Consider the following 15,962-nt stretch of genomic DNA (forward strand, 5'->3'; position numbering starts at 1 on the left):
GTATTATAAATGTGTACTGGTTATGCTTTGATGTTCATAAACAGTTATTTCTCTCCCCCGCCCCCACCTTTTTTATCCTCAGAAAAAACCATTGACTGCAATCATAAAGGAAGTCTGTGATGGGTAAGTTCTTCTTTTTGCTATGCTTTCTTTCAACTCTCAAAATGAATAGCTCTGAAATCAGTTTGAACCCACCCACCCCTTTGTGGCTTAATTCAAATATTGCTTAGGAACCTCAGGAATTTTGCAGACCTGCTTCATTTCACATCTTCAGTTATACAGCCCGTACTGAGATGAACAGTATCACTGTGCTGGAAAGAATTAAAACATCTCTGAGTGTGAACTTCAAGTTTCTTTCCAATTGTTTTGAAGGTGGGATTGGGCGGAGAGCAAGGCTATTACTTTTATTACACGTATCCCACCTTTATTTCAAGAAGCTCAAGGTCCATGACAGCTCTGTGAAGTAGGCTAGTCTGAGAGCTAGTGACTAGCCCAAGGTCACTTAGTAACCTTTACGGTTGAATAAAGATCTGAGCCTGGGTCTCCCTGGTAATTCTAACTATTACATCACACTGGTGCACAGTAGTGTGCTTAGGCAAGCTTTGGTGTTTGTCTGGAGCTGGCCAGCCCTCCTAGAAGTCAGGGAATGTTTCACACAGCAGCGCCCATGGAAATGAGAGACCTCTGAGCACCACCGGCAGTAGCATATAGCTGTCTTCTGTTGTCCAAGCAGCCTGTTCCACTTAACCCCATGGAGGTCTGCACAAGCAGGAGGGTAAGGGTTGTGTAATACATTAATTTAAAAACAAACCTTGCATTGAGAGAAATAATTTTAGTGTATTTGTTGTTCTTTTTTTTGGGGGGGGGAAATCCAGGTAATTGCAACAGTTGTAGGCTTTGACTGGTATTATTTAAGTGGAGAAAAGAGAAACACAACAGCTATTTTCGCACTTAACAGTATGTTTTAAAAAAAGCTTAATAAAGCACAATGTGAACAAGCTGCACACTGCTGTTCACAAATTGTTTGCTCTTCCCTTCATGTGAGTAGGTATACATAATTTGGGCTTATGGTTAAATGTGCCCCAAAGAGCCAGCTTTAAACTAGGCTTTGTTGTTGTCTTATGAATTTTGGCTTGTTTGGGGGCACCTAACCATAATCCTGGGTTTGGATGTTATGCGATAGTATTCTTTTCTTGTTTGTTTACTCATGCAAAAAGAGGACCAAAGTGGGAGCAAATGGACAGTTTGTTCACACTGTGCTTTATTAAGCCAGAATGTATTACATACAAACATAGCCAATGTGATCTTTAAAAACGCTCCTAAAACAGTTCTCTGTATTTAACTTAATGGTTTGTAACCAAACAGTGATTTGGAAAGGAAAAGCGGAGTGGTGTTCTTGGATTTCTATTGCCTATGTCCATTTTACTAATAAAGTTGTTTGTACGTTTTAAGGTGGTCTCTTCCAAACCATGAGAATTATGCACTGCAACATGCTGATAGTTCCAATTTCTATATCACTGAAAAGGTAGGAAGATATTTCTACACAGTTCTTGTGTGCTCTGCTTAAAAAATAATCACTCATCATGCTGACATTCTGGTTTCAGAGCTAATGTTGAGGAAAATTGCATTATTATCTTCATTTTTCTAGTACTTAGACCCAAGTAGGTTATAATGGGATCGCTGTGCCTCATCCTGTTAGTCTGAACTCTGTATGGTGGCAATATAATAGTACAGCTTTGCGGGCAGAAGTGTATAATTGGTATATCTTATGTAAACTGCCCAGAGAGCTTCGGCTATGGGGTGGTATACAAATGTAAATAACAATAACAATAATAATATTAAAAAAAAATTGCAGAGCTTTCTAGCCAAGATTTAAATTGGATAAGCATTGGCCAGATGTTTGCAACAATTTGTTGTTAATTAAGCAACTTGTTATCAGAATTAATTGTGGGATTTTTGTGTGGCACTTCCCAATCCCAATCCCACAAACCTCAAAAGATGAGGCAGGCCCATTAAAGAAGAGGCTCTAGCTGCTTCTGGATATGTTGAAGTTGAGGCCCTTCCTAAGGATTGATCTACCAGAGGTTCACAAACCCTGGGCTGCATGCAACCCACAAGGCCTTAGCAGGGGCCTCAATGCCCCCCTCCCCCAACTGATACAAATTGCTCTTTTCCCGCCACTGCTACCAGCGAAAAAAGAGCAATTTGTATTGGGATCCCTGGAAGAGGGGGTTGGAGAGAAAGCTACACAGACAGCAAATCATTCATTAAAACTGCTCCTAGACTATACACACCAGGTGTGTGTGGTGTGGTGGTGGGGGGTTCATGTTGAAAGGCTCTGGCACAAAAAATAAAATAAAATCCTGCATATAGAAAGTTTGCATGAGAAGGCTAAGCTTTAGAACCCTTTTGTCTGAGATTTTGTTCTAATATGTACATGAAGGTGTTTATTTCATGGTAAAACACTCAGGCCCCATTCAGACAACACGCTAAACCCTGCTGCTTAACCACAAAATGATTAACGGAATGCTTATCCATGGTTAACAGTGTAGTCTGACACATGTTTTCCCTAACCATCTGCTCTGTTAACCACATTGTGGTTAAGTTCACTAACCATGTTGTGCAACATGGTTAGCGGCACTAACCGTGTCTAAAAGTGTTGTCTGACACGTGTCTGTGGTTAAGGGGCCGGGGTTAAGGGGTTAAGGCATAAAGCTTCCAGTACAGAGTTGCCTAACTAGGCGGGGCCACTCTAGCCAGTGGGCTCTATGGCTGCTCTGGACTGCTGACTGATACGCTCACTGCGGCTGCCATTTCGTGTTTCGCATTAGCTTTTTGGAGCGATTTTTGCTCTTCTTAGCAGAGCATGCCTACAGCAGAGCTTTTTAAATCCCCGCTTGCAATTTCCCCATATAAAGCATCTTTTTCTCCTACCTCGTTGAAGCGCCATTACACCCCCTCAGGTTCTGATTACTGTGGCGACGCTGCCTGATGATGCAGCCAGAGCAGCCATCCTGGAAGGCTTCTGCCTCCCCTGTGATGACTGTAGAGGTATAGCAGGCATGGTGATGCAGAAAGCAAAGGAACTGCTCACTAAATGGGGTGATGCATGCATGTAATTGCTGATTTCATTGGTGCCTGCTCTAAAATGATGGCCGTAACTGCCAGGGATCCTAGCATTAGGGCTGCTGGGAGGAATCAGGTGCTCTACTAACTACGTTGTGGTTAGTGTGTGGTTAAGGAAAACTTAACCACAAAAGAGTTAAAAGGGTTGTCTGCAAGCATTCCGCACGTGGTTAGCGTTAACCACAGCAGAACATGGTTAAGCTAACCACAAAGCCCAGAGTGTTGTCTGAACCAGGCCAATGTCCTCTCTGTAGGCTTGCATTGGTGCATTCCAGGAACAGGTATATTACAGATCTTAATTTGTATCAATTAATAAGTGCAAGGCTGGCAGGGGGTGGGTGGAGGGAATTGAAAAGTTCCTCTGCTATCAAAAACCCTTTCCTTGCTCGGTAAACTGCTTTAGATAGTAACATTTAGTTGGCATTTGTTTATGATCAGGATGTTTTCAGGAAGCAGCAGACAGGAAACTTAAATGAGACATACACATGGCTGGTTGTTAGGTAAATAAAACCTTATTTGCATCACTTCCCATTCCCCCCCCCTTAAATGGGAGCTTCACAGAAATCTTTTAATAGAAATCTTCATGACAAGTGATGGCTGAATACTTGCCTTCATGTATTTTATACTTCAGGGCACAGAGCCTTTTCAAAATGGGGTACCAATTTGTGCCCCACCAGGCCTGCTGTGGGCCAGATGACATCAGTGGTCATGGCCCCGCCCCTGCTGATAACATGGGTAGTATGTCCTCACCCCACCCTGTGTTTTTTCCTTCTCCCCCCTTTTTTTGCTTCCTGCTCAGGGACAGGTAGACTTCCGTGCCTCTCTCAGCACAGAGAAAGGTCCACTTGAATCCATTCGTATCTCACTTACCTTGAGATTTTACGTTGTTCATACTAACCTTACTCAATCTTTCCACACTACAGCCCACTCCAACAAGAAAGGTATCTCACCCTCATGAGAGGTTATTTGGGGGTGGGAGAAGGGTTGGCAAAGTCACTTTCCAGCAATTCCTGTTGGTGGTTCTCAGGATTCAAGTCACTTTATTTATCTTGCGTTATTTTCTGTGAGTCACTTTGGGGGTCCTTTTGAAAGATTAATAATTCTATAATTAAATTGTCAACCATCGTAGCTAGAAATGTAGTATCCTTATTTTTCTATGTATTTACCTGACTTATTTTCAAGCCTACCTTTTGATCCAGAAAGATTCCCAGGGCAGTATACATAAAGTTAGACCCCCTTTGGCAATTTGCATTGCTCAGGGATGGCATATCCCTCACTTGGGACTGCAGGTCTGTTTACTGTCCAAAGTCCAAAAGAGAGAGACAAGTCCAGCGTCTGGACCTCAAGCTGTGCTGAAGTTCACCTTCTGAAGGATGTCATATTTATTGAACATTTCTCAGAACTCAAATGTGAGCAGTATAAGAGAGTATTTGAAAATCATCAGGGTGTACTTTGAGGAGGGGGTAAATTAAACATTATTCTCTTTACACATCAGGAGCTGAAATGCTAATTCATTTAGTGCTAAAATATGCAGAAATAAAATGTTAACAATGCAATTGTTAGTGCTGGAACAACATAATACACTAGGCATAATAGGTTTCGTAGTACTTAACCTCCTTTCACCAAGGAAATCCTGTGTTAAGCACTAGGTTTTAGTTTCAAGATATTTCTAGGCTTGTCCAGATGAAAATCCATTGGGCTCATTCTCAAAATCTGTGCCTTCGTGTAAACTCTAACAGACCGCTAGCAGGATGTATGTCTGTTGCTTGGTGATACACAGTTCAGCACATGAACTGCCTCCATTTGAAAGCTGTGTGCTTGAAGTGATCTAAAAGTTTTGTCTAGGATGGCTTTCCCATCATGCAAGGCATCCCTGAATGATGAATGTGCATCTGTGAATTCTTTTTGCAAGCTTCTTGGGGCAGGTCAGACTTGTCTTGCAGAGATCTGAATAGGAAGCACAAGGCCAAGCAGCTGTAAACTTTTGCATTGTAAAAATTGTCCCACCTGCTTTCTTCCATCCAACTCCGACCTAGGTATTCTTTCTGGATTAATGGGTCCTTTGAGAGAATTTGGTATGTACGCTTTTTGTTGCAGTGGTGGTAGTGGTGTGGCGTGTGTATTTTGGTCGAAAAACGCAGATGATGCTGTTAACTTGCGCCCTGGAGAGACGGACTCTCATGTATATTATTTAAGCTGCAAGGGAAAACTTCAATAGGGTTATGCTGCCTGTAGGCTGTCTGAGTCACTCAAGCAAGAGAGAGAATAAATAAGGGCGTGCGTTAAATGTCATTGGTATTACTCAGATGCCTGTGATTACTGCTTACATGTTCCACTGTTTACTGTCACCGGCTGAGTGAGGCAGAAATGCCAAGGGTCATGATGACCGTTTCATGGACCTAGCAGAAGTGTGAATAGATGGCTCCAACAAGTGGGCATTCTGAACTTTCACATACTGAGGTTTGGATTGCCTTACCCGGGCCTCCGAGGAGAGGCAAGTGTGTTATTTTCTCAGAGGAGCAGAAAGGATTGCTTTAGGGCTTCTCAACTGCTTAAAAGTCTCTCTTGTTAGTGGTACCACGGCTGCTCTTGTGTATCATTCCCTGCACCTGCAGGGTGATTGCGGTCTCTGAGCAATAAACCCATGAGGAGGCATCTCTGAATCTGGGTGCCCAGTGTGGGCAGTGGTAGCCTGGAGTGCTTTTGCCCAGCTGAGGCTCCTGCACCAACTGTGTCCATTCTTTAAGGATGGGTAAAATCGCACTATGGTGACACACATCTTAGTTATATCTCACTGGGACTACTGTCACGGCTGCCTTAAACGGGTTTGGGGAGGGTGGCTGTGAATGTGAATGCCAAATGTTGCCCTGAAGATGCTGGTGGCAGTTGTGTGAAAGTGATGGCAACACTCCAGCTTCTCTTCCTCCTCTGAGGAGGACCACAACCAAGAGGGCCACATGCTCCAGAGCAGTGGGCCTTGTTCTGAGGGGTTTCCAGAGTGAGGCACTGGCTTGCCTGGTGCTCCAGAGAGTCATGCCAGCTGCTCTCTTGCTGCCTCAGTTAGAGAATGCCTGACACAGCTCACCAGAGGGCTGCCTACCTGATGCTGAGCTCTGAAGATCTCCACAGAACTAGGCATCAGGCAGGTGGGCTCTTTGGGAAACCCTGCCAGCTGTTTCCCTACTGTAGCAAACGCCTCATCAGGAAAGCAGGTAGCGTAGCTCTTGAGGGGGCCCACCCAACCCAAGTGTCATACTCTGAAAGGTCCTTTCTGAAAGTGAGGCATTTTGAGAGAGGCAGCTTTGCAGATCACCTGTGCTGCAATGGCACAGGCAATCTTCAGGCCCACTTTACCCAGAATGCCTCTCTTTAAGGAAGTACCCCTCAAAGTGAGGAATAGTAGGGGAGGCAGGTAGCAGAGTGCTGTTGCCACCACCACCATGGGGTGGCGGGGAAAGAAGACAGGGCAGCGGGATGGAGAAGAGAGGGGAGCACATGTCCACCAGGGTGCCAAAACAGCTGGAGATGGGCCCGCCTACAGTACATTTTACTTCATGTAGCGCTGCCTTTGAAAAGTGTTTGGAAACTTCGGCAAGTTCAGGATGTTGAAACCAGCCTGTTGACCAAGCGTGGTTAGGAGGAACGTGCGACCCTCGCTTGTTGTAACAACATCTTTGGCTAACTGTTGAATTTTGGGCAGAACTCAACATGCTGGTGGTATCTATAACATCCTAAACAATTTGAGAGAAGGACTGCATCTCTCCAATACAAACCTTTCCTGGTTTTAAGATCATTGGCAGAGGCCCTTCTCTCTGTCCCACCACCATCCAAAGTACATTTGATCAGGAAGTAGGGAAGGAACTTTTCAGTGGCTTGGGCCCAGGCTCTGGTCCTCCCTCTTTACCCTCCTGCCAACACATAAAAGTCCTTTTCCTTGGTTTTGTTTACTGTGTTCAGCCTCTTGAGCTGAGCTGCTCACTGTTGCTGCATTTGCGTGGTTTTAATTGTGTTTTTTAAATTCACCAATGTTTTTGTTTTATTCTAAACCATGCTTTTACTAATGCATTGTTGTTGTTTGACTAATCACCACAGTTGTTGGGGCAGGACACCGTTCAACTTCAGCACAACTGCATGTCACAGCCATGACATTCTTCAACCACATTCTACACGTCACTCAGTGCAATAGATGCACTAACTGGAAATTAGGTTCGAAATCACAGCTTCCCAGCAACAACGTCATTTCACATTTTCCAATGAATGGTCTGAGGGCATACAATATTATTTTGTTATTAAAGCTAAGAAGCTGGTATTATGGCCAGCCAGCTAGATGCATCATACATGACGTGCAAGGGTGTCCACAAACTTCTTGAACTGTGTGCTGTTCAAGTCTTCCCTGCCCTAGTTAGTTCAGTATTTATATCCCACTCTTCTATTAAATAATAAAGCCACTTACAAAAAGATTTCCAAAATACACAAATCAAAACAGACACTGGAATAAACTAGCACAAACAGCATTAAACTTTAAAAAAGCAGCAGTGCTAAAACTTCCATGTATCAACAGATCATAGTTTAAAAGTCAGCAAAAAATTGAATTTTGTCATCAGTCTCAAGATAGAAAGGGAGGCAGTTTAGCAAATCTCCACTAGGACCTGGAGTTCCATCATTTTAGAGCTACCACTGAGGAGGCCGGGTCTCTATCTGCTCACTTAATCTTACATATGGGTTGGCAAGGACAGCAGGACCTCTTAAGACTGAACTTAAAAGCCAGGCAGGTTCATATAGGGGCAGGTGGCTATTGAGGTAACCTGCATTTTGTAACCGTTTAACACGTAGAATCTTGGGAGTGCATGAAACTTAACTCAAACACCAGGGATGATGCTGCCTGCCTCCCTACAGCAATACATCACCATTTCAGTCACTGTTTTTCTTTTTTCTATTTGTGTGGTGTAGTGGCTAAAGTGTTGGACTAGTAGTCGGGAGATCTAGGTTTTAGCCCCCACTTGGCCATGGAAACCCACTGGGTGACTTTGGGCCAGTAACAGACTCTCAGCCCAACCTATCTCACAGGGTTGTTGTTGTGAGGATAAAATGGAGCGGAGGAGGATTATGTACACCGCCTTGGGTTCCTTGGAGGAAAAAAGGTGGGATATAAATGCAATAAATAAATAAATAAATAAAAAAAAAAATTAGTTCTTTGGAAGCTTTTCATTCCTTCACTCCAGTGCAGGAATGTACATCACCCTCCTTAAAAGTGCCTTCTACAAAAGCCTGTGATGGGAAATTCAAGGGAGCTTCAACTCGTCAACATTTTCCCTCCATTTTTCAAGCTGAGTGACACATGTGGAGCACACAGAGACCTCAGCCCTATTCAGGTATTAGGGAGAACATGTGAGGGCTGAAAGTGTGTACTGGTATAGGGTTGCACATACTGCCCCTGCCCCCTATATCTTCATGTAGACAGGCCCTGCATGCACTGTCCCTCAGTTCAGAACTTGCCATATTGATCCACAAGATATGAGGTAAACCCTGCTTTCCCAACCATGGTAACATTCCAGCGAATGTGAGTGGAACTCTTCAGGCCTTGCTGATCAATTCAGCAAGATCTGAACTGAGGGTGAGGGGGTCAGCATATGTGACCCCCATCCCTGTACACACTTTGAGCCCTCACATGTTCTCTTGAATGCCTGCATGGGGCATTCCTCTTTCCCTTCAACCTATCCATCCAGCATAGATGCTTAGGAGCATAGAAAGAGTTGAGTACTGGATCAGAAAACTTTCCGGAAGCTTCCTTCATGGCAACCAAAAATATAGTAGGCCATGAAGAACAAGGAAACCAGAAGAGTGGTCCCTGATGGATCAAAGCTTATGAATGTCTGGTTTAGTAAATTCATTAATACGGTTCAGGCATAACAGCCGAGCTTTGTGATATTGGCCGAAATAAAAAAAATGCCATATGGAATATGAACTGTATTTAGCATAAATGAGTGAAGGATTTGCTAGCATTTTTCTGGCCAGTTTTGGGGGACACAGTGCTTGGTTAGATAAACCTGGGGTCTAATCTAGCACAGCAGGTCTAATGTTTGCATTAGGATCCCCCCCCCCCTTTTCTCTTCATGGCTTATTTCTGACCCTTGTGCAACGTTTTCTTCTCCTTCATTCCTCTTACAATTTGCATCTGTAGTTGTGTGTCACCAGAGGACAATGCACAGTATTGTCTGCTTTTAGTTTGGCATTTTCCACTTTGACTTTGTGTGATTAAATGAAACTGTCTTTGCCTGGATTCCCCTCCAGGTCAGAGCTCATGAATCTACCTTTTCTTTTTGTAGATTTTATGTCTTGTTTTTGAGGCCCGGACACAATAGTTAAATTGTTCTGGGTAAAAAGTTACTTTTTCTTATGACCTATTTCTCCCCCCCCCCCCCCCTGAATAATATCTGTAATTGTATATGCTGGAGAAACTCTTCCTACAAAGCCTGTTTTGTGTGGGGCAGGTTATACAAATCAACAAACAGCAACAAACCAGTATTTTGTTAGTTTCTTGATTCTTCACTTCAGTCAGCTACTATTAAATGTCAGCCTTCACCAAATTGATGCTTTCCGTGTTTTTTGGACTTCACTTCCCATCAGTCCCAGTCAGCCCGGCCAATGCTCAGGAGTGCTGGAGGGCATCAAGTTAGAGAAGGCAGTTTAGTTCTGATTCTATACGTGACCTGCTTTTTCAGCATATGCTAATAGAATAAGGGCTGTGCCACCATAGTGGGGAACAGGATCTATACTGTTATGTATAGAGAAGGCATGATAAGTGAAATAAACTAGCTTGCATCTTAAGGGAATTCATGGAAAGAATGTTTCTTGTCACTTCATACATGATGAGCTGTCTCTGTCTAGAAAGTTTGCAATTTATTTATTTATTTATTTATTTATTATACTTGTATTAAGGAGGTTCGTTTGGCACCTACATTATATGCTTTTAGACGCCAGGTGAAGACCTTTTTATTCTCCCAGCATTTTAACAGTCTATAAATAAATTTTAACTTGGTGTTTTAAATTTGTAATTTTGCATTGCTGCTGTTTTTATCTGGTTGAGCTTTTATATTGTATTTTATATTATGGTTTTATACCGTTGTTTTATACTTTGAATGTTTTTAATTTTTGTGAACCACCCAGAGAGCTCCGGCTATTGGGCGGTATAGAAATGTAATTAATTAATAAATAAACAAATAAATTTTATGCTGGTGTTTGTTGTTTTAGAATATTTGCTGCTGTGGCTGCTCTTTTCTTTGTTTCCACTGTTTTTTATTAAATTATCAGTTTTTATTATGTGTTTTATTGCTGTATGGTGCCTTAGGAGGGCTTCTTCCCTGAAAGGAGGCCAAGAAATATTTTAAATAAATACATTAAATAAAAATATTTTACCTTTCTTCCAAGGAGCTCAATGTAGCATACATAGCTCTCCTACCCCACACCCCAATTTTATCATCTCAATAACCCTGTGAGATAGCTTTGGCTGAGATCATAATTGGCTCAACATCACCCAGTGAGCTTCATGACTAAGGATTTGAACTCAGATCTATCCAATTGTAGTCCAACACTCTAACCACTACGCCATGCTGCCTGCCATGAAGTTACTCTAAAAGTACTGGTCCTTCTCCTCAGCTGAAACAAAGCATCAGTTATGTATGAATGCATTTGTTTGGATCCATTCCTCCTTGTTGTCCCTTGGATTGTCTCTCCTGCCTCACTGCTTTTCAGTTTAGATTGTAAGTTTTTAAAACATTAGAACGTCTATAAGACAAGCTCCAGTGTGAGTGTTGTGTGTTTGTGAGTGAGTTGTATGGGAATGTATGTGTGTGCATGTCCATCTGCATCTCCTGCCATTCCAGCCTTTAAGACCAAAAGAGTTGCTCACCTTGGATTTAGCATTATGGGGCACGAGCCTCCATCTGTTTCCTTTGCACAGCTGGAAAGAGGAGATGGGAAGTTGTTCACTTCTGTTTTCTATTAACTGCAGTTTAACATTACATCCAAACCTTAAACTCTTGGTTCATCTTAACTATGGTTTATTGAAGCAGGCCATCGTCTTTAAAAAATGTATCATGTTTTGAAGTTGGCTTGCTTCAATAAGCCATAGTTAAGATGGATTGCAGTTCATCCCAATTTGGTCATAATGTTAAACTGCAGTTAAAAAATGAACTTCGAAGCTGGTTGTTAAAATGGAGACAAAAGTGAACAGCAGGTTGCTCATATGTGATGCAATGTCTTTGTCTTTCAAAGCACTGAACTGAAACCTCAGTAGCTATGGGATTCAGCTACTTTGGGGAGGATGGAAGGAAAACATGTAAAGGTGGCAATTTACATATGGATATATTTATGGCACAATCTCCTGCATATTTAGATAGAAAAAAGTCCTAAAACCCTCAGGATTCCCCAGCTGGCTGGGAGTTATAGGGCTTTTCTGTCTAAATATGCATAGGATTTCACCCTTTAAACATTTAGCATTTGGAGGGGGGGGGAGTGCTTCATAGGATGAAAGTAGAATATACAATTGCAGAAATTGTTAAAGTTAAATATAAAGATTCCCAGAATGTTGACATGTCAACTTAGAGACACTTTAATAGTTTTAAATTAAAATTCCAGTTTTCGATCTGGAACACTATGGTCAAAAACAGAGATGGTTGATTTATGCAGTCTGTCTCTTAATCCAACATCCTTGATTTCACTGGGATCAAGTAGGCAGATTAGTGCTGTGTAAATATGTCCATTGAAATTAGTTGACATGCTGAATGCTGTTTCATTCAGCTTAATGTAGAATATCCCTTTGGTTTAATTATGCTCTTATGGACTGTTTCTTTGCAGGCTCTTAAGTAATTGTTTGGGAATGGAGAAACGAAATTGGGTTTTTAATTGGAGAGCAGATATTTCCACTTAGGTTTTGGCTGGGCTGCTACATTAGAAAGCTGATGCTTTTGGATGCATTCCAGTGACATGCATAGGAAATGCTTTGTAAGCCCCTGTCTACCCATGGCGTTTTCAGATTTTTTGTTGTGACAGCTCTGGTTGGAGGTGAACCACAAGGGCTATGCCATTAAGCTGCAGTCTAATACCTCTCTGGTGGTGGTAAGTTTATTGAGCAGCCCTTTAGAGTGTTCAAAGCACATGACTAAGTCCAAAATTCTTACAGCAACCGTACTGAGAGAAGTTGAAATGGATTAATTAGGCTCTAGACTAGAGGGTCATCTAATGGGTTTGAGGTAGAGGTGGGATTTGAGCATGGACTTTGCTGGTTCACAATTCAGTCTCTCATAGGTCCACATTATTGTAGGATGTAGCTAGCAGCTGTCTTTTTCTTTCTTTTTAACTCTAGAGTAAGTGTAGGGTCCCAATCTGGATTGGGGGTGGGGATGGGGGTTTAATTCTCCTCTCTCTCTCAGTCTCTCTCTCTCTCTCTCTCTCTCTCTCTCTCTGTGCAGTCTGAACCTGGATTGGGGGCACATGCCTACAATGTACATTGCCAAACAGTGATCCATTTGCTTTGCTGGTTGTCTGGTGATATAAATCGCAGCTATGGGGGGCTGATCTATATGGGGACCACAGCAGTGGGGAACGGGTTAAAGGCCCTCTACGCTCTAAGATAAGATCGCAATCCAGATCAGGCCCCTGTACTTACTCTAGAGTAAAAAAAGAAAGAAAAGCTGCTACAACTCCACTAGTAATGTATGCTTTGGGTCTCAGTCACTAGTGCCCGCTATTGCTCTGGTTTAAAAAGTCCTTACTTTTGAATGCTATACTAATGAAACATCCAAGCGTGGGAAATTTTGGTCTTGTATTTTTAAATCTACATTCAGGCTGATGAATGGGATAGTTGCCTTCAGTGTTCAATGCAGCTTGTTTCCACGGTCTTTCACTCATTGCAGGCTTCTGTATGCCCTTGCAGACAATTGTGCAATTGGTGGCTCCTAAGTTCAAGTGCAGCCCGCAATTCAAAAATAGAAATATCACAAGGTGACTCAAGTAGATTTAAATCTTTGTGTATATAGAGTCACTCAATGCAGTGAATTTATATAATGCTTATGAGCTAGCTGTTTGGGGTGCATAAGAGATTGTGCCTTTGCAGATGCATTCAGCATCCTGAAAGGAGATCTAAAAATCCATTAAGCAAATAACTAATACAATCTATTGTTTGCCCATTGTGTAATGTGAGATTTGTCCATCTGTCTATCAATATTATTATATGCCTTTAAAAGTGTGTAGAACTTGCAAAATGAAAGAAGTTGGTTTCTTTCTCCTCACTCTAAAACTGACTGGCTGTTTGTTTTGGCTTATAACTAGTGCCTGATCAGGAGCACATGCCAAGTGGGGAGTGAAATATCCCACGGGAGCGGTAGTGGAAGACATGCTGTTTAGTTACATGTCAAAGACAAGGGGACTATTTTTCAGACCACTCCTGCCTTTTCCGGAATGGATTACATAATACAGGCCAAGGCTTTCTGAATTTTGTGATAATGGGACTCCCCTCTCGAGTTAAGGAAATATAGGAGTGTCCTAAAAGATCAGCATACTTTAGTCCAGAGTTGGCAGTTGGGTAGCTCAGCTGCTCCTATAGATTTTCTTTATAACGCTTTTAAGTATAGAACGTAACTGCAGTTCCGCAAGAAATTAATCACACTGCTGCTATAGCATTTGGTTGTAGTTTCTTCCAGTTCCCTGATGTTAGTTGTTACCACTGGCTATGATAATGCATGCACTGGTAACTTCCTGATTAGACTACTGCAATGTACTCTATGTGGGGCTGCCCTTGAAGACTACTTGGAAGTTGCAGCTGGGGGAAAATGAAGCAGCTAGACTGCTGACTGGTGCATCATACAAAGACTTGTCATAAAGAATTGCACTGGCTGCCTATGCATTTCTGGTTGGAATTGAAGGTGTTGGAAATGACATTTAAAGCCCTAAATGGCTTGGGACCTTGATACTTGCCTCTCTTCTATATGCCTGCTCAAGACTTGAGATCTGTTGGAGAAGCCCTCCTCCATGTTCCACCAATGCGAGACATTTGCTATGGTGGGACGTGGGAGAGGGCTTTCTCTGTTGTGGCACCCCAGCTGTGGAATGCCCTCCCCTTGGAGGCCCGACTGGCACCAGCAGTGGCTTCATTTCAGTGCCAAGTTAAAATATGGTGTTTTTAGCAAAGCCTTTGATGGCTAAATTCACCAAGGTTGCATATAGTTGTAATTGTTTTCATATTTTATACTGATTTTAGCTTGATTAATGGTTTAATTTGTTTTTAGCTAGGTATATTTATTGTTTCATATTGTTTGTATGTTTTTATCTGTATGCCGCCCTAAGATCCTAGTGATAGGGTGGGATACAAATGTATAAATAAATAATGAAATAAATGATAATAGTGCTTACATAGCCACTGAATACTAGAGATGTTCACATAAATGAACAATAATGTATTGGTGCAGGACCTGCACCAACATGTTTTAGTATGGAGTGCTCTTGATCAGTAAACCACAAGGCCCCTGCCTGGTGCCAACGTTGCTGTGTTTGAGTGGTGAGGTATGAAGAAGTGTTCTACCCACGTTCACTTGAATGCAAGTAGAACTGTCCAAGTGTTCAAAAACCTGGGATAGAACTAAGGAGAGGGGGCACTATGTGTGGGGTGCCTGTCATGATTCCAAGATGCAAGACAAGAAAGAGGTCTGCTGAGTAATCCACAAAACTGTATTCAACAAATAAACATCTCTTCACACCTGATGGAAGTGTGAATGCTCAGAGCTAACAAAGCTAGGCAGTTGCATTTCAACTAAAATGGAGAGTTTCCCCACAGTCCAACCACCTCTTTACCTCGAGGGGATCTTTTTGGAGAAGCCTCTGGTGAGTGGCTACCCTAAGGGACCTCCTCCCACTTCCTCTCAATTCTGCCCACTTGTTCTTGCAGCAGACTTTGGGATCTGCCAACTCTGAAATCCCCTCCCCTTCCAACAGAGGCCGAGTTCCGCGTGTGTGTGTGTGTGTGTTTTTGAGCCTTCAGCATTCTATCCGATAAGCTCCTGGGAAGATTCATTCTTGACTTCTTAAGAGTCTTGCAGAATCTCCTCCCCCGCTTCCTGTTTGGCTGGTATACTTCTGGTCCTGGTCCTGATCCTCCTCCTTGTCCTCCAAATTCTGAGTCTGATTCGGGCCCCAAAACCTCTTCCCCCACACTAGGGAGATCAGGCCTGTTCCTGACACTGTCCCTACTCAAGTCAATCCTGTGCATTAGGGGTAGGCAACCATTTTGGGCTGTGGGCACAATGACAATTTGAGAAACTCTTCTGGGCACCACAACAAAATGGCTGCCATGAGAGGTATGGCAAAGGACAAGTAACCTGCCCAAAACACTGAGTAGAAGGAAGAGGTGGAGTCTGAGCCCCAACAACTCCTTTGAACCCACAGTTTTCAGTGGCAACAGAACGTATTTCACAATCTCAGTTGCCATAATGAAAATGTGTTGTTGTTATTGCACAAGAAAGGTGGTGCATTAATGCCCATGGACACCATGTTGTCTACCCCGTGCTAAACATGAATACTGAATTTATTCTTTGTGTTTTGATCCTTATATAGCCAAAATGGCACTGTACACGCAGAAAAGGAAGGTATCAGCAGGCTCTGGGAAATCCCAAAATTTGCAGAAGTACATAAAAGTCTTTAGAATGTGTGTGTATGTGTGTGGGGGGAGTCCTTAAATCCAAAAGACAGCCAAATGAGGGCTGAGCATGCTCAGTATTCTTGGAATACTAGCTGACTGTAGGTAGGAGGATAGAAATGGAAGGAGTGGAGAAAAGGAATGGAGT

At 42.6% G+C, this 15,962-nt stretch overlaps 1 protein-coding gene across 2 annotated transcripts in view; it reads left to right on the forward strand.

Annotated features, from left to right (window-relative positions):
* Positions 1 to 15,962, forward strand: part of ELMO1 (engulfment and cell motility 1) — a 361,047-nt gene that overhangs the window by 86,851 nt on the left and 258,234 nt on the right. Inside the window, exons 3-4 of one of the 2 annotated variants that reach the window (XM_063129690.1) lie at positions 83 to 123; positions 1,453 to 1,525. In XM_063129690.1, the coding sequence (XP_062985760.1) occupies positions 83 to 123; positions 1,453 to 1,525 (114 nt within the window). Of the gene's footprint in view, positions 1 to 82; positions 124 to 1,452; positions 1,526 to 15,962 lie in introns of those variants that run through there. The other variant, XM_063129691.1, reaches the window with a different exon arrangement.

Source organism: Elgaria multicarinata, chromosome 1 (genome assembly GCF_023053635.1).
Source record: "Elgaria multicarinata webbii isolate HBS135686 ecotype San Diego chromosome 1, rElgMul1.1.pri, whole genome shotgun sequence".
NCBI lineage: Eukaryota > Metazoa > Chordata > Lepidosauria > Squamata > Anguidae > Elgaria > Elgaria multicarinata.